This window comes from Pistacia vera, unplaced genomic scaffold (assembly GCF_008641045.1).
Source record: "Pistacia vera cultivar Batoury unplaced genomic scaffold, PisVer_v2 Contig142, whole genome shotgun sequence".
Lineage (NCBI taxonomy): Eukaryota > Viridiplantae > Streptophyta > Magnoliopsida > Sapindales > Anacardiaceae > Pistacia > Pistacia vera.
This window is the reverse complement of record NW_022195489.1, coordinates 834,852-854,796: the sequence shown is the minus strand read 5'-3', so window position 1 is coordinate 854,796 and position 19,945 is coordinate 834,852. Positions and strand designations below refer to the sequence as shown.

The 19,945-nt window shown below is 34.2% G+C and overlaps 2 protein-coding genes across 2 annotated transcripts; both read right to left on the bottom strand.

The window, feature by feature from the left end:
* Positions 1-858: 858 nt before the first annotated feature.
* LOC116123450 (mitochondrial uncoupling protein 5-like) lies at positions 859-2,015 on the bottom strand. The gene has a single exon (XM_031409228.1). The coding sequence runs from the start codon at positions 2,006-2,008 to the stop codon at positions 1,055-1,057; it is 954 nt and encodes a 317-aa protein (XP_031265088.1). The 5' UTR covers positions 2,009-2,015; the 3' UTR covers positions 859-1,054.
* Positions 2,016-10,375: 8,360 nt separating this feature from the next.
* On the bottom strand, positions 10,376-11,766 carry LOC116123449 (mitochondrial uncoupling protein 5-like). The gene has a single exon (XM_031409227.1). The coding sequence runs from the start codon at positions 11,489-11,491 to the stop codon at positions 10,538-10,540; it is 954 nt and encodes a 317-aa protein (XP_031265087.1). The 5' UTR covers positions 11,492-11,766; the 3' UTR covers positions 10,376-10,537.
* Between the last annotated feature and the right edge of the window lie 8,179 nt (positions 11,767-19,945).

Genomic DNA, 19,945 nt, shown 5'->3' with positions numbered 1-19,945 from the left:
TCAATAGTAATTATTATTAGTATTGAAAAATTACTAAAATCTTATATTACTTAACAATCAAACATAATAATTAAATAATATGAGATGACATTATCTTAATAATTCTATGAAATAGATCCTTAAAGGTAAAAGAGATGGATGGATAATAAAATACTAGGGTTGATAGTCATCTTCCTCGTCCGTCCACACGTAACACTAATTAGACAAATGGGCATCCACATGCGCATCCAATTTAATAAAGAAGAATAAAGCCACCTTTCTCGGAGCAATCTCCTCCATTGCCAAACAAAGAAACGAATGATAGAGGTATTGGAATATTAATATTATATTTATAGAAGAAACGCCTGTGGTCAAGTCTCTAAATTGTTCCAATCCCAAACCCACGCTCCTTAAACATCTTCATGTGCCAACCACTATTACCTTCGAAACATCATCAACGTCTTGGATATCACATTATTTATTCTATATATATGTTATAATATGATTAAGATAAATAATAAGGTTAAATGACTTTAATGTTTAAATATTAATTCAATTCATTTATAGTTGAATTGTATCATCTTTTCTTACCTAGTGTGATTTGAATTAATGAACAAAAATTCTTTTTTAATAATTTTTACTTTTGCTAGATGTCAATGTTACATAAACACAATTGACTTTTATGTACATGAATGTGCATTCGACACGTAATAGTTTACAGGTTAAAGGCATGATGTCAGTTCCAACTTCCAAGTGATTTCGGAGTATGGCCACATATAAAATTGACCCTTCAATCACGTTCATAATTACCTCTAAAACATGTCACATCGCAATAATTAATTATGACATAAACATGACGTCATAAAACAAATGTCCCACCCAAATTAATTATCTCTCTTACGCCAACTCGTAATTTCACCAAACCCCTCCAGCAATTGAGAAGAAAAATTGAAATTCCAGAATAAGAATGTAATACATTTTTTAAGAATCAAACTCACTACATCTGGATTCTTTCTCAAATTCAAACAACATTATTAAATTATTAATAACAATATTCTAATTTTCATCATCATCTCTAGAAATCCTTCAGCACCTTCCTCACTTGTTCCAGCGTAACGAACAGGACGATCGTAAACGGCCCTTGTCTCGAAATCGTCGGAATAAACCCTTTATAAAGAGCCATTGGCCCCTCCGCCTTCACCGTCTTCACCGCACAATCGATCGCCCCCTTGTATGGCGGCGCCTTCCCTGGCTCCACCTTCATGTTCATCACCCTTGTCTTTATCACGTCCACGGGGTTCGACGTAACCGCCGCCACGAACCCCGCTGCGAAACTCGCTGTCACGTGCGTACCCAGTCCGTCACGCATCACGCCCTTCGCCAAGATCGTTTCTTTGATCTGATCGTACGACGCCAACTGCGACGCCGTCACTAACATGGCGCGGTTCACCGTAAGGGATGAGCCGCGCCACAGGCTAGTCACGCCCTCTTGTTTCGCCATTCTCGTGATGGCGTCTACCACGCTCTTGTAGTTCCGACGCTGAGCCGGAGGGAGTCTTCCGTCGGCTTGCATACGAACCATTGCCACGTCAGCAGGGTTCCCAACCGCTGCTCCGATCCCTCCGGCAATCAGACCAGCAACGATTTTACTCGTGAGAGGCATGGTTCGGGTTTCCGGGTCGGTCCATTTGTTTTTTAGAATATCGTAAAGGCCCATTCGGGTGGTGGAGTATAGAGTCTGACGAAGAACGGTGGCGGAGACTCCGGAGAAAAGAGCTGCAACTCCTTCTTGCTTAACGAGACGGACGCCGACTGTGACGAGACCCACACGTGGTGGTGGTGGTTGGACGTGGACGGCGGTGGTGGTGGTGGGGAACGCGAGAGCCGGACGGAGAGATTGAACCGGCTGTGTGGGCGCGTGGGCTTCACCCTGAAGCTGCATGCGGACTTTGAGGAGATCAAGTGGATGAGTCGAACATCCGGCAACAATGGAAGCGATGCCGCCTTCAACAAATCCTTTAACACCCATTTTCTTGTCACAGAATTAAAACCAAAGAAAGGAAAGGGTTGGGTGATTAATTAGAGTGAATAAAAAGACTTGTTTTAACGAGATGAATTACCGGTTGGAATTAGAGTTCATCTCACTGGAGACCAGGAGATGGGAGTGGAGGCCAAAAGCGCTAGAAGAAGAATGAGGAACGACGGGCCTATGAGACATATGCTGCTTAAATGAACAAAGAAAAGAAAAAAGGAAAAGTGGAAGAAAATACGAGTTGTCAAGGCAGAAGATGGAAAGACGTTATATAGTAGGAAGACTAGAAAATGAGGTTTTAATTTTCTTACGCGTTTGTGATTGTGGCGTCTAAAACGTAACTCCCCTTCTCTTTTTGTCGGCTTTATTTAGCAGGTTGGAACCGGTTTGATCACGTGCGTTCAGATGTAGGAGATTTTTCTTCAGTTGGCTGACTTTTTGACTTGGTTTTTCTTCCGGCTTAAAAGGAATAAGTTGAAAAGATTATTTGATTTTGTGGTAAATAGAGTAAATACAGGTCATCGTCTTATTCTTATCTACAGATTTCCAAGTATTGATGATCTGATTATTGAATGTGGAAATTGGATGATTCGTTGTCATAAATATAATATTTTGTTTCAAAATAGCCTACTCATCAATTAATACAATATTGACGTCAAATTATATGCAACGACACAATATTTACATTTATCAAAATGGAATCAAGAATTTTAAGAAATTTACATGAATTTTTTTATGACTATATTTAGATTATTTTTTATTTTTTTATTAATTTGTTTAAGAGTCATTCCATATTTATCATTTGAAATACCACATCAAATTTCTATGTTACTATTTAATATTAATAGATTACAAGTTTTATTTTATATGCTATAAGTTGTGAGTATTGTTACAGTGTATTTCGTCACCAATTTAAGGGGAATTTTTTAATGTATGTCCATCTAACCCTTTAACAAATTAATTATTTCATATCATATAATAACAATATAAGTCCGTTATATAATATAATGTTTATAACACGTGGAAAACTATAGTTGTAATCTAATATTTGAATTCAATCTCAAAGATTCAAATTAAAAATTAAGATAAAAATAAAAAAGTCTAGGAAACAAATATTATTAATTTGCCTTCAAATACTCTTAAGGGTCGCTGCAAACATCAGCGTCGTGTTATAACGTAGCCACAATCCTAACTTAAGAGCCAAAATAAATTTAAATAAATAAAAAAACTTAGCTTATAACTCTTTCTAAAATCACTAGGAATAATAATAATAATAAAAATAAAATACAGCCAATGGTGATGTACAAGAGAGGTGCAGGTTATACCGTGAGGGTGAGAACATGTGATCACAAACTAGTATTATTGAATAACATAGAATTGTCACATGCAAAAGGCCAAAGCCGTGTTCCTTGCAAAATTGCCAATCATCCCAAATGGCAGGATTCTCTTCAACCAACTTTTATTTGAGCAAATACAATAATTAATAGAGAAATTAAAGTAAATGTTGAATAAATTAAAACAACATTTAAAGATGTCAAAAGGGTGGTGCTGAGTGAGTAGGTTAAAGAAAGGTGACATTTAAGTTTAAACAATAATAATGAAAGGCGTCCTTTTGTTGAGGCCAATTGGCCAAATGCTATTATTGACTGACTGGGATGCTCATTCTATTCTTCCAATTTGAAACTTCAAGTTGGTCTTTTTGGTTTTTGGTCGTATAAATGAGTTCCAGGTGTCTGGGTTTCCTCCACTCACTGACTTAGTCGCGGATTGACCGACTTAAAGTCAGCGGAGGTTCTATCTGAGGTAGGCTGGAAATTCGCAACACCTCTACAAGTTGCATTATATATTTTTAGTTGTAGTAAAAAAGTGGGACTCACTTATTTATTATGCCAATTCACGTTCAAATATAATAGAAATTTTGGTAAAACGAAACATTATACCATGTTTTTTGTTTACGTTACATAAATATTTTGTTCGAAAATCTTTCTTTATGTTGATTATTATAATAAACATAATTATATTGATTTATTATTCTGTTAAACAAATTTTTATTTTTATTTGAGAAAGTTTATGGTACAAGAGCGGTATTGTTATCATGGTACCCTAAGACAATGCATAGATTCCAAATAATAATAATAATTATAATAACATTTATTTACAGTATTATATTTATATGTTTGTTTTTTTAATCAAAGGAAAACATAATATTTGTTGTTTTTTTTTCTGGTAATCATGAATTTTTTTTTTTTTTTTCTTATTCGGTTGGGCTGGGTTTAATAAAGCCCGAGTCGTATGAGTGTTCCCTTAAAGTTTGGTAGAGTTGAAAAGTAAACGGAAGAATTTTGTTTACAACACATTAGAGAGCTGCCATTTTCTTTATAAAATACCAATTCTTCATTTTTTAGGATACTATTAAGCTAATAATTATATTTCAAAGAATTCTTTTTTGCACATGCAATTAAAGATAATAAAATATTTTAATTTTTATTAAGCTGGAAAATATTATTTTAATGCCAACTCAACAAAATCTTATCCATTGGATTACAATATCCAACAGCTAATAATCTATATCACAATTTTATATTAAAAATTATGATGAGTAATACTATAATTACATATATTTTTTTTTATACAAGAAAAGAGTTATAAAGTCAATATAATAATTATTTATTTACTGTAATTAATCAATTAATTAATTAATTAATTATCCATTAACTTCTAATGTTTTCTATCTTGTTGACACACCGATTATGTGAAAAATAGTGTAGATATATAACCAAAATTAGGATAAAATTAGAATGATATATCTCTTATAATTAACAGAATATCATCATTGTAAACAAATCATCTTGGATCCCCTTAGAACGGTGAATCCATATGAATGCATTTCAAGAAATAAATAAATAAAAAAAGTGTGAAATAGTAAATCCAATATGACTTGAGTGAGTTAAATCATATGTTTCATGAAGTGCTATAAAAAACGATACTCATTTTTGGTTTCATACCTTTTTTGTTCCCGAAAAGGTGGAACCTTAATCTATTTCCTAAGAAACGTTTCGATCCCTGGTACCCGAAAAAATTACATGGGTCTCTAACAGTTTAAAAAATGACAAATAAACCCTAAAAAATCACAAATACACTTCATCTGCTTACAAAAATTATAAGTACACCTTGAAGTAAAAATAACAAATGTTCCAACTTCCATATGTTATTCCTCAAATTAAAATTACATAACATTTTAAATATAAATAACATAGCAACATCTCATGCTTGAATTCCTCATGGATATTCCTTGTAGAACTTGAAACGCTCTAAACTCTACAAAATAAATACAAAATAGTCCATTAGTAATTTAGTTTATAAAAAACATTGAATAAAATTATTTATAAAAAAATTAATTAAATAAGAATATAAGAGTTAATTAAATATAAAGCCATGCTTCTGTACAGTTGACAAACAGCTTTATTCCCAAATTTTGAGGAATAGTTAAAGGCTCTGTTTGTTCTAATATTTTTATTTATTCTATTTCTATCTTATGTATATATTTTTTTCCCTATTTTGAAAATTCAATTCAATTCAATTCAATTTTTTAAACCTCCTATGTTTGTTAATTTAACAAAACACCTTAAAAAAATATTTATAATTTGACAAAAACACCCTCATCTACCCATATATTCCCAACAGCCAGTGGCTGGCTGCTGGCATTTAATGGGTGGGTGGAGGTGTTTTGTTAATTTTAAAACTTTGATTATAGGGGGTGTTTAACTAAATTAACAAATGTAGAAGATTAAAAAATAATCTTACCAAATACATTTTCAAATTCAAATCTTATCCTCGTATTAATAACACAACTCAACTTTTTCGAAAATACTACTCAAAATAATAAAACAAACGCACCAAATTGAATTTTAATTAATTTCCTCTTCTGAAAACTAGAGAGAATTTAGTTGACTATTTATGCACAACACAAGAAGCTTCCTCCCACACTTTTGATCTCCTAATTTTAAGCTACTTAAACTAATTAACCCAAATTGTGTGCACGCACTGTAGGCAAAATCTGAGAATGCCAATACGCATAATTCTTGCGATGAAGTTTCAATAGAAATGAGAGCTTAATTAAAGAATAATAACAATAAGCTAAGCTTCCTCACACATTTGTACGGTCCAATTTTCACTCCTAATAATAATACCCAGTAAAGATGTTTCAATTCTAATAACTATTACCCAATTAAAGTACTGCCTGTTGCCATTAACCGTTTGTGACTTTTAGTCAGTGCAACTCATCCTTGCATTTGCTATACATGGTAGATGATTGAAAGATTAATTAATATTTACAAGTATTTAAACAATATGTGTTGACCAGTATAACATGTTAATGCCTGTGTATACCGTTAGAATGAGCTATTGAGCTGCTCACCAGATTAAGTTTGTTCATGTAATCAAACATGCTTACTGCTTCTTCAATCCTATTCGATTTAAAAAGCCCATCGAGAAGTACATTATATGTTTTTACATCCAAACTGCCCTTCAATTTTCCCATCTTAGTATGCAATGGAATAGCTTTATCAATCTGCTCGGTGGAGCAACAACAGCAAGAATCAAGCAATAATTTTTTTTCTCAAATATCACATTCAACAATTCCTCTACTTCCTCCCATCTTCCTTTAAATTAAATATTTACCGTCAACACAAATTTACAGTCACAAGTTTTCTTCAAACACAAAAACTCAAATCATCAACCAATTCAAACCCACAATACAAACCATCTAAAACAATAAATAACTAGTTTAGACCTTGCAAAAGGGTGGAATGTTATGACAAGGTTTTGATAGCACTCACATGGATCCATCACAAATTAATTAATTTCACTGCATAAATTAGAATGATTCTCAAACAAAAGCAGAAAGTTAGCTAAACGACGTCTCACCCGAGTCACAAACTCACAATGGTAGTGTCAGTTCTAGGTAGGAACCGGAATCAGGACCTTGGGTACCCACTGGTTCCGGTTCTACCCTATTTTCATGCTCACTCCTATCGAAAAGTTTCAAAACGACAATTTCCCACCCACCCACTGTTAGCTTTAGCTGAATAATATAGAATGATAAATTCAAAAAGCAGTCAAATGGTACTTATGTCATCTTGCCCCTATCCCTATTCCCTATATATAAACTTAGGAGAAAGAAAACCCTAAATCAAACCTTTTTACCTTTCTTCCCCACCCCTCAAAACCAAAATCCTCCACCCCTTGGCTGGATGCGATTCTGTTGGAATCGCACTTGGCTAGTGCAATCCGCCCTGAACCGCACCTGGCCGAATCGCACTAAATCCCCAACCTTAATCGCATCAAATCTGCTCCAGATCTGGTGGGATTGGCTAGATACGATTTGATCAGAATCACACTAAACCCTCCACCTTTAATTGCACCAGATCTACCTCATATCTGGTGTTATTGGCTTTTTTGATTGACTTTGAGACTCCTTCTTTAAGACATTATTTTAAAACCTGACCCATTAGGAAACTCAGTTCGTTGCTCGGGTCCCGGGTTGACTGGACCGACCAGTGAGATCATCATGCTGACGTCAGCAATACAAAAAGAATAATGCAAAACCTAAAACTTTTAAAAATTCAACAACACCATTCAATAACAATCCCAACATGATGTTGTGTTCTTCTGATTACAAATTAAATTACAAAATTCAAAAAGATAGTCACATATTAATTAATAACAAAATCATTTGGTGCAAGTGTTTTTTCTTTGTTCAGTCTCCATGTTGATTGAGCTTCACACGCTATTACCAAACTATTATTGCTATACTATTTCAAATACCATCAGAATAGAACACTGCATGAAAACCAAGAAAAATTCCATTGTTAGAGAGGAATGATGCCTCTGAAACTAAATGCAGGATTGGTTGTAAATTAGAACTCATAAAAATCCAACTACAAAATCACTCCAAACAATTTTTAAATATATTAAATATTTGATATAGTTAATTAAATTATTTAACTTAAAAAAAGAAAGAAAGAAAGAAACCGGTCCAAACTCTTTGTTAAAATATTTGTTTTTCATGTTTTGGTTGAGTTTAGAGTTTAGACATGGATCTGAAATAAACGTGAGTTTTGATTTTGTTTTAGATGTTTAATTGTGAACCTTGGTTTTGTGGCTTTCAGAGGGGATGTTGAACAATTTTATGGTTTTATAAGCAATAGATGCTTGGTTTATATATTTAAAGAATGACTCAATGCTTCTGTATAAAAAGACAAACTTGTAACCGATTTCAAAGTCTTCATTTCAATAATCAAAAGTAGAATGTGTCATTTCATGAAAACTTTTATACAACAACATGGANAAATGAGTTCTCCCAAAGAGTATTATTGTGTAGGTTTATAGCTCCATCCTAACTTTACATATCAATGAAAAACATGAGATATTATGATTTATGAATATAAATCCAATGGGTTAAAAAAAATGGTAATATTCTAATATTGTTGTAGTAAATCACTTGGAATCTTAGGGTGCATTTGATTTAGATAATATTGTATTATATGGAATGTTATATTAATGGAAAGATAGATTACCTTGAAGATTATTGAGAATGTTTAGGAAAATATGTTTGGTTGGATAGAATAAATTGGTTGGTATGTTATATTGATATGTTTGGCTGGGAGGAATAAATTGGTGGATATGTTATATTGATATTGATACTGAGAATTTTAATTTTTAACAAAAACACCCCCACCCACCCACCCAAGCCACTACCGCCCGCCTGAACCACCGCTAGGCGTCAATCGGGAAGTGCAACAAAGATGTTTTTTGATGGGTTTTGAAGAGGAGGTGAAAGGGAGCCGATCGGTGCAAGTGGGGATGATTTCCGGTAGAAAAGGCGACTGGAAAAGCATCAAGAAAAAGGGAAATTATGGAAAAACAGTAGGCTTCACCGGTAATTGGGGGCAGCTCCGGTGATGGGGTTTGGTGGGATTTGAAGAGGGAAACGAGAGGAGTAAGATGTTGGGGTTGTCGATGATGCCGGAATCAGCCCAAATCGGGCTTAATACTGACGACTGCCCGACCTAAAAAATCTCGGATCCACAACCATATTATCGTTTACGGCCATCGATATGGTCGGAAAAGGCCATGTCGGCATATGACCAGCCAAATGCGGCTAGTCGTGCACCATTCCGGCGACGTTGGCCAACGGTGGCAACCACTAGTGGGGGTGGTGGCCGGCTGTAGCAATCCTCTTGGTGGCTTATAAATTGTTTTAGAAATATGGGCATTACTGTCCATAACTTTAATTATTTAGGGGTAAAAAATTGTAATGGTAGAGTTTATGTAAATTAATTTCAAAATAAGGGCATTATTGGCAAAAAAAAAAATTAATAGTAAAGAGTAAAACTATAACAAAATTAAGATTACCAAATAATCTTATAATATTTAAGAAAATTAAGATAATCAGATTAATTCATATATTACCAACAGTAACTATTATTGGTATTGAAAGATTACTAGAATTTTATATTACATGATAATTAAACGTCATAATAAAGTAATATGAGATGACATTATCTCAATAATTCTATCAAACAGATCCTTAAAGTTAAAAGAGATGGATGGATAATAAAATAAGAGGGTTCATAGTCATCTTCCTCTTCCGTCCAATCGTAACACTAATTAGACAAATGGGCATCCACATGCGCATCCAATTTAATAAATAAGAATAAAGCCACCTTTCTCGGAGCAATCTCCTCCATTGCCAAACAAAGAAACAAATGATAGAGGTATTGGAATATTAATATTATATTTATAGAAGAAACGCCTGTGGTCAAGTCTCTAAATTGTTCCAATTCCAAACCCACGCTCCTTAAACATCTTCATGTGCCCACCACTATTACCTTCGAAACATCATCAACGTCTTGGATATCACATTATTTATTCTATATATATGTTATAATATGATTAAGATAAATAATAAGGTTAAATGACTTTAATGTTTAAATAATAATTCAATTCATTTATAGTTGAATTGTATCATCTTTTCTTACCTAGTGTGATTTGAATTAATGAATAAAAATTCTTTTTTAATAATTTTTACTTTTGCTAGATGTCAATGTTACATAAACACAATTGACTTTTATGTACATGAATGTGCATTCGACACGTAATAGTTTACAGGTTAAAGGCATGATGTCAGTTCCAACTTCCAAGTGATTTCGGAGTATGGCCACATATAAAATTGACCCTTCAATCACGTTCATAATTACCCCTAAAACATGTCACATCGCAATAATTAATTATGACATAAACATGACGTCATAAAACAAATCTCCCACCCAAATTAATTATCTCTCTTACGCCAACTCGTAATTTCACCAAACCCCTCCAGCAATTGAGAAGAAAAATTGAAATTCCAGAATAAGAATGTAATACATTTTTTAAGAATCAAACTCACCACATCTGGATTCTTTCTCAAATTCAAACAACATTATTAAATTATTAATAACAATATTCTAATTTTCATCATCATCTCTAGAAATCCTTCAGCACCTTCCTCACTTGTTCCAGCGTAACGAACAGGACGATCGTAAACGGCCCTTGTCTCGAAATCGTCGGAATAAACCCTTTATAAAGAGCCATTGGCCCCTCCGCCTTCACCGTCTTCACCGCACAATCGATCGCCCCCTTGTATGGCGGCGCCTTCCCTGGCTCCACCTTCATGTTCATCACCCTTGTCTTTATCACGTCCACGGGGTTCGACGTAACCGCCGCCACGAACCCCGCTGCGAAACTCGCTGTCACGTGCGTACCCAGTCCGTCACGCATCACGCCCTTCGCCAAGATCGTTTCTTTGATCTGATCGTACGACGCCAACTGCGACGCCGTCACTAACATGGCGCGGTTCACCGTAAGGGATGAGCCGCGCCACAGGCTAGTCACGCCCTCTTGTTTCGCCATTCTCGTGATGGCGTCTACCACGCTCTTGTAGTTCCGACGCTGAGCCGGAGGGAGTCTTCCGTCGGCTTGCATACGAACCATTGCCACGTCAGCAGGGTTCCCAACCGCTGCTCCGATCCCTCCGGCAATCAGACCAGCAACGATTTTACTCGTGAGAGGCATGGTTCGGGTTTCCGGGTCGGTCCATTTGTTTTTTAGAATATCGTAAAGGCCCATTCGGGTGGTGGAGTATAGAGTCTGACGAAGAACGGTGGCGGAGACGCCGGAGAAAAGAGCTGCAACTCCTTCTTGCTTAACGAGACGGACGCCGACTGTGACGAGACCCACACGTGGTGGTGGTGGTTGGACGTGGACGGCGGTGGTGGTGGTGGGGAAGGCGAGAGCCGGACGGAGAGATTGAACCGGCTGTGTGGGCGCGTGGGCTTCACCCTGAAGCTGCATGCGGACTTTGAGGAGATCAAGTGGATGAGTCGAACATCCGGCAACAATGGAAGCGATGCCGCCTTCAACAAATCCCTTAACACCCATTTTCTTGTCACGGAATTAAAACCAAAGAAAGGAAAGAGTTGGGTGATTAATTAGAGTGAATAAAACGACTTGTTTTAACGAGATGAATTACCAGTTGGAATTAGAGTTCATCTCACTGGAGACCAGGAGATGGGAGTGGAGGCCAAAAGCGCTAGAAGAAGAATGAGGAACGACGGGCCTATGAGACATATGCTGCTTAAATGAACAAAGAAAAGAAAAAAGGAAAAGTGGAAGAAAATATGAGTTGTCAAGGAAGAAGATGGAAAGACGTTATATAGTAGGAAGACTAGAAAATGAGGTTTTAATTTTCTTACGCGTTTGTGATTGTGGCGTCTAAAACGTAACTCCCCTTCTCTTTTTGTCGGCTTTATTTAGCAGGTTGGAACCGGTTTGATCACGTGCGTTCAGATGTAGGAGATTTTTCTTCAGTTGGCTGACTTTTTGACTTGGTTTTTCTTCCGGCTTAAAAGGAATAAGTTGAAAAGATTATTTGATTTTGTGGTAAATAGAGTAAATACAGGTCATCGTCTTATTCTTATCTACAGATTTCCAAGTATGATGATCTGATTATGAATGTGGAAAATTGGATGATTCGTTGTCATAAATATAATATTTTGTTTCAAAATAGCCTACTCATCAATTAATACAATATTGACGTCAAATATATGCAACGACACAATATTTACATTTATCAAAATGGAATCAAGAATTTTAAGAAATTTACATGAAATTTTTATGACTATATTAGATTATTTTTATTTTATTAGTTGTTAAGAGTCACTTCATATTTATCATTTGAAATACCACATCAAATTTCTATGTTACTATTTAATATTAATAGATTACAAGTTTTATTTTATATGCATAAGTTGTGAGTATTGTTACAGTGTATTTCGTCACCAATTTTAGGGGAATTTTTAATGTCTGTCCATCTAACCTTTAACAAATTAATTATTTCATATATATATAATAACAATATAAGTCCGTTATATAATATAATGTTTATAACACGTGGAAAACTATAGTTGTAATCTAATATTGAATTCAATCTCAAGGATTCAAATTAAAATTAAGATAAAAATAAAAAGTCTAGGAAAACAAATATTATATTTGCCTTCAAATACTCTTTTAAGGGTCGCTGCAAACATCAGCGTCGTGTTTATAACGTAGCCGCAATCCTAACTCAAGAGCCAAGTAAATTAAATAAATAAAAAAAAAAAAACTTAGCTTATAACTCCTAGTCAAACCTTTCTAAAAACACTAGGAAAAATAATAATAACATAGCCAATGGTGATGTACAAAAGAGGTGCAGGTGATACCGTGAGGGTGAGAACATGTGATCACAAACTAGTATTATTGAATAACATAAAATTGTCAGATGCAAATATGCAATGCAAAAGGCCAAAGCCGTGTTCATTGCAAAATTGCCAATCATCCCAATGGCAGGATTCTCTTCAACCAACTTTTATTTGAACAAATACAATAATAAAAATATAAATAAGTAATAATAATAAAGAAATTAAAGTAAATGTTGAATAAATTTAAAACAATATTTAAAGATGTCAAAGGGGTGGTGCCGAGTGAGTTGGTTAAAGAAAGGTGACATTTAAGTTTAAAATTGTAATAATAATGAAAGGCGTCCATTTGTTGAGGTCAATTGGCCAAAATGCTATTATTGACTGACTGGGATGCCATTCTTTCTTCCAATTTGAAACTTCAAGTTGGTTCTTTGGTTTTTTTGCCGTATAAATGAGTTCAGGTGTCTGGGTTTCCTCCACTCACTGACTCAGTCGCGGATTGACCGAGTTAAAGTCAGCGGAGGTTCTATCGAGGTAGGCTGGAAATTCCCAACACCTCCACAAGTTGCATTATATATTTTAATTGTAGTAAAAACAGTGGGATCTCACTTATTTATATGCCAATCACGTTCAAAATATAATAGAAATTTTTGGTTTAAACGAAACATTATACCATGTTTTTGTTACGTTACATAAATATTTGTTCGAAATCTTTCTTTATGATTATTATAATAATAAAATAATTATATTGATTTATTATTCTGTTAAACAAATTTTTATTTTTATTTGAGAAGTTTATGGTACAAGAGCGGTATGTTATCATGGTACCCTAAGACAATGCATAGATTCCAAATAATAATAATATATAATAACATTATTTACAGTATTATATTTATATGTTTGTTTTTTTAATCAAAGGAAAACAATAATATTGTTGTTTTTTTTTCTGGTAATCATGAATTTTTTTTTTTTTTTTTTATTCGGTTGGGTGGGTTTAATAAAGCCCGAGTCGTATGAGTGTTCCCTTAAAGTTTGGTAGAGTTGGAAAAGTAAACGGAAGAATTTTGTTTACAACACATTAGAGAGCTGCCATTTTCTTTATAAAATACCAATCTTCATTTTTTTAGGATACTATTAAGCTAAAATTATTTCAAAGAATTCTTTTTTGCACATGCAATTAAAGATAATAAAATATTTTTTATTAAGCTGGAAAATATTATTTTAATGCCAACTCAACAAAATCTTATCCATGGATTATATCCAACAGCTAATAATCTATATCACAATTTTATATTAAAAATTATGATGAGTAATACTATAATTACATATATTTTTTTATACAAAGAAAAGAGTTATAAAGTCAATATATAATTATTTATTTACTGTAATTAATCAATCAATTAATTAATTATCATTAACTTCTAATGGTTTCTATCTTGTTGACACACCGATTATGTGAAAAATAGTGTAGATATATAACCAAAATTAGGATAAAAATTAGAATGATATATCTCTTATAATTAACAGAATATCATCATGTAAACAAATCATCTTGGATCCCCTAGAACGGTGAATCCATGAATGCATTCAAGAAATAAACAAAGTGTGAAATAGTAACCCCAAGATGACTGAGTGAGTTAACATATGTTTCATGAAGTGCTATCAAAAACGATACTCATTTTGGTTTCATGCCTTTTTTGTTCCCAAATAGGTGGAATCAAAACCTATTTATCCTAAGAAATGTTCCGATCCCAGGTACCCGGAAAAAACTATATGGGTCTCTAATAGTTTAAAAAATAACAAATAAAACCTAAAAAATTACAATACACTTCATCTGCTTACAAAAAATTATAAGTGCACTTGCAGTAAAAATAACAAATGTTCAACTTCCATATTTGTTCCTAAAATTAAAAATTACATAACATTTTAAATATAAATAAACATAACATATCTCATGCTTCATGATATAAAGAATTCCGTGGATATCCTCGACAACTTGAAACGCTCTAAACTCTACAAAATAAATACACAAAAAAGTAAATAGTAATTTAGTTTATAAAAAACATTGAATAAAATTTTGATAAAAAATTAATTAAATAAGAATATAAGAATTATAAATATAAAGTCATGCTTCTAAAAGTTGACAGGCAGCTTTATTCCCAAATTCTGGGGAGTAGTTTGGCTGTGTTTGTTTTAATATTTCTATTTATTTTATTCTATCATATCCAAAATTATATTGTTTCTCTATTTGAAATTCAATTCAATTATACTCAATTTTTAAACCCCCTAAGTTAAATTAACTTACAACACCCCTCCCAAAAAAAAATTATAATTTGACAAAAACACCCCATCTACCTACATATTCCTGGTAGCCGGTGGCTGGTATTTAATAGGTGGGTGGAGGTGTTTTGTTAATTTTAAAACTTTATTGTATGAGGTGTTTAACTAAATTAATAAATATAGGAGATTAAAAATAATCTTACCAAATACATTTTCAAATTCAAATTTTATCCTCATATTAATAATTCAACTCAAATTTTCAAAAAACGCTACTCAAAATAATAAAACAAAACACACCAGCAGCTCATTTGATTTTTAATTAATCTCCTCTTCTGAAAACTAGAGAGAATTTAGTTGACTATTTATGCACAACACAAGAAGCTTTCTCCCACACTTTTGATCTCCTAATTTAGCTACTTAAAATAATTAACCAAAAATTGTGTGACGCACTGCAGGCAAAATCTGAGAATGCCAATTCTTGCGATGAAGTTTCAATAGAAATGAGAGCTTAATTAAAGAATAACAACAATAAGCTAAGCTTCCTCACACATTTGTACGGTCCAATTTTCACTCCTAATAATAATCCCAGTAAGATGTTTCAATTCTAATAACAATTACCCAATTAAAGTACTGCCTGTTGCCATTAACCGTTTGTGACTTTAGTCAGTGCAATCATCCTTGCATTTCATACATGGTAGATGATTGAAAGATTAATTAATATTTACAAGTATTTAAACAATATGTGTGTGACCAGTATAACATGTTAATGCCTGTGTATACCGTTAGAATGAGCTATTGAGTGCTCACCAGATTAAGTTTGTTCATGTAATCAAACATGCTTACTGCTTCTTCAATCTATTCGATTTAAAAAGCCCATCGAGAAGTACATTATATGTTTTTACATCCAAACTGCCCTTCAATTTCCATCTTAGTATGCAATGGAATAGCTTTATCAATCTGCTCGGTGGAGCAACAACAGCAAGAATCAAGCAATAATTTTTTTCTCAAATATACATTCAACAATTCTCTACTTCCTCCCATCTTCCTTACATTAAATATTTACCGTCAACACAAATTTACAGTCACAAGTTTCTTCAAACACAAAAAACTCAAATCATCAACCAATTCAAACCACAATACAAACCATCTAAAACAATAAATAACTAGTTTAGACCTTGCAAAAGGGTGGAATGTTATGACAAGATTTTGATGGCACTCGCATGGATCCATCACAAATTAATTCATTTCACTGCATAAATTAGAATGATTCTCAAACAAAAGCAAGAAGTTAGCTAAACGACGTCTCACACGAGCAAAACTCACAATGTTAGTGTCGATTCTAGATAGGAATCGAAATCAGGACCTTCTTCTGCCCATGGTTGACTTCTTGAACTCGGCTTTGACTTCCCCTTGCCTTGCCCACTAGAGCAGTTCCTTCAGCGGAAGAACTAATCCGTCCTCCCGTTGATTGATAAGGGGTTAGAGAATCTAATCACTTCCTAGAAATGCCATCTCCTCCTTCTGTTCAATCCCTCTCTCGATCCTTTGCTTCGTTGGTTTGCTTGCTTGCTGAACTACCAGTGAAGGTCAGGGAGTTGACTTCTCGACCTTTAGAAGAGGCGGTTCAGTAACAAGTTCTCATCCAAGTCAACGGTACAGTCATCACCACTCCATTTCGAATAGAACGATTTCTCGTGAGCAAAGAAAGAGATTGGATCACGAAGGCGGTCAATGAAATGCTTTAGTCAAGGAAAGATCCGCCTTTTAGCAGTCTCACTTGAATTCTCCCTCTCTCCGGTGGTGATCTCACTTCAGTAGTGGGATGAATCTGAAGGGTGGTCCACGATCAGAAGAGAACGGCTGCTACCCACTGGTTCCGGTTTTACCCTATTTTCATGCTCATTAGTCACTCCTATCGAAAAGTTTTAACAATTTTCCACCCACCCACAGCCACAGTTAGCTTTAGTCGAATAATATAGAATGATAAATTCAAAAAGCAGTCAAATGGTACTTATGTCATCTTGCCCCTATCCCTATTCCCTATATATAAAGTTAGGAGAGAGAAAACCCTAAATCAAACCTTTTTACCTTTCCTCTCCACCCCTCAAAACCAAAATCCTCCACCCCTTGGCTGGATGCGATTCCGTCGGAATCGCACTTGGCTAGTGCAATCCTCCCTGAACCGCACCTGGCCGAATCGCACTAAATCCCCAACCTTAATCGCATCAAATCCGCTTCAGATTTGGTGGGATTGGCTGGATATGATTTGGCCAGAATCACACCAAACCCTCCACCTTTAATTGCACCAGATCTGCCTCATATCTGGTGTGATTGGCTGGATGTGATTCAGTCTTTTTTGATTAACTTTGCGACTCCTTCTTTAAGACATTATTTTAAAACCTGACCCGTTAGGAAACTCAGTCCATTGCTCAGGCCCCGAGTTGACCGAACCGACCAGTGAGATCATCATCCTGACGTCAACAATACAAAAATAATAATGTAAAACCTGAAATTTTTAAAAATTCAACAACACTAGTCAATAACAATTCCAACATCATGTTGTTGTGTTCATCTGATTACAAATTAAATTACAAAATTTAAAAAGATAATCACATATTAATTAATAATAAAATCATTTGGTACAAGTGTTTTTTTTTTTTTGTTTTTTTTGTTTAGTCTCCATGTTGATTGAGCTTCACACGTTATTACCAAACTATTATTGCTATACGACTTTAATTATCATCAGAATAGAACACTGCATGAATCTAGTGTTAGAATCAGAATAGAACACTGCATGAATCTAGTGTTAGAGGGAAATGATGCCTCTGAAACTAAAGGCCGGGTTGGTTGTAAATGAGAACTCATAAAAATCCAACTACAAAATCACTCCAAACAATTTTTAAATATATCAAATATTTGATCTAGTTAATTAAATTATTTAACTTAAAAAAAGAAAGAAAGAAAGAAACCAGTCCAAACTCTTTGTTAAAATATTTGTTTTTCATGTTTTGGTTGAGTATGGATCTGAAATAAACATGAGTTTTGATTTTATTTTAGATGTTTAATTGTTGTTGATGCACGATTTTGACACCAACTAAAAACACACATGAAATGTTGAGTTGGCCCCAAAAGACACACGTAAAAGGTTTTTAGAAAAATGAAAGTAAATGCAGTGAGAAAAGAGTTTTAAAGTGGTTCGGATGCTAAAGAAGCAAATCCTACGTCCACTGATATTTTTATTTATGATGATGGTCAGGTCGCTTTAGACGACTGATTTTACACTGATGATACAAGGTATCGAAGATTGTCTTTTCTAGAGAGAGATGTTTTTTTTCAAGAGTAAAATGTGCGAATCCCTTTAATGAGAGAGGAACTCCCATTTTATAGTGGGATGTCTTGAGACAATCATCACTGAATCTGCAAGTTGGTGAGATGATCTGTGCAAATCCTTTGTTTAGAGTAATTCACGTGATTTGCCGCAGGGGTTGGACACGTGGGATCATCACATCTTCTTGCTGGCCTAACGTGCACCCATTACTCTGACGGAAGGAAGCTGTGGGTGCCACCGTGATCACACGAAGCAGCTACGTCAGGATGGTAGTAGGCTTTTCCCGAGGCCTGACCTTGCGCACTTACCAGGGTGCCACGTCAGCCCTAAGTTCCCAGGCATAACAATTGTGAACCTTGGTTTTGCGGCTTTCAGAGGAGACGTTGAACAATTTGATGGTTTTATAAGCAATAGATGTTTGGTTTATAGATATATGAAGAATGACTTAATGCTTCTGTATAAAAAGACAAACTTGTAACCGATTTCAAAGTCTTCATTTCAATAATCAAAAGTAGAATGTGTCATTTCGTGAAAACTTTTATACAACAACATGGATTGAAACTTTGCTATATTACTAATGACGAAATCCAATAGAAAAGGCACAAGCTGGTGGTAAGGGATGGACATTGCTTAATTACCTAATGCTTATAGATCTTATACAACAATTACTACAAAGGCAAAGGCTATTTTATTTCAAAAGCTATTTATGTAAAACAATCTAAGTGAAGAGAAAAGTAAAAAGAACTTACCTGCAAATAAGTTGAACTTTAGTGGAGAGAAGAGCAAAAAGAATTTCTTTTAGATCCTCAGTGATTCTGTATCACGTTATACTCATAATAAGCCGCATTTTAGTGAATAGAAGAGTAAAAAGAAAAAAGCATTTTAGGGTTTAGATACCTTTGGAGATGAAGATGGAAGATTTAGAGAATTAAAAGAAGATGAAGAATCTAACTTGTAAAATCAGTGAAGAAGATGAAGAGAATCTCTCGAGTTTCGATTGGTGTTGTTGAAGTTGAAGTCAAAGAAGATGAAGAAGATTCTATTTCGATAATGGAAGGATGCTTGCTATTGGCTCGACTGATATTGCAATGAAAATGGAAAATGCTTGTTGTTGTGCTGGGCTGCTGGCTTGACTAAGAGTGAAACTTGAAAACAAAATGGAGAATGAAATTGATGCAAGGGAATTAGTGGACTAGATTAAGCTTCTGGCCGGTCGCATTGACCGGTTTGCATTGTACCACCAATCTAAAGCGGTTCTTTAGTTATTATCGATTTTACTATTAACCTGGACCAAAGTTGAGCCTGGGTCCCAGTTGAACCGGTCAGACCAACCAATCCACTAATCCAATCCGAGTTTTAAAATAGTGCTTTAAGAATGGTTAACTGTAATACATTTCAACATTACAAATTTATCCTTGAGATAGGATTTTATTAGATAAACAATTGGGGTGTCAATAACATCACTTATACTCATATAAAGAACATATTTCATTAAAAAATATATATATATGTTTTACAATTATTAAATATATTTTACTAGTATTTAAT

Coding starts and splice junctions, on each gene's coding strand:
- LOC116123450 (XM_031409228.1), bottom strand. CDS start 2,008: ATGGGTGTTAAAGGATTTGTTGAAGGCGGCATCGCTTCCATTGTTGCC.
- LOC116123449 (XM_031409227.1), bottom strand. CDS start 11,491: ATGGGTGTTAAGGGATTTGTTGAAGGCGGCATCGCTTCCATTGTTGCC.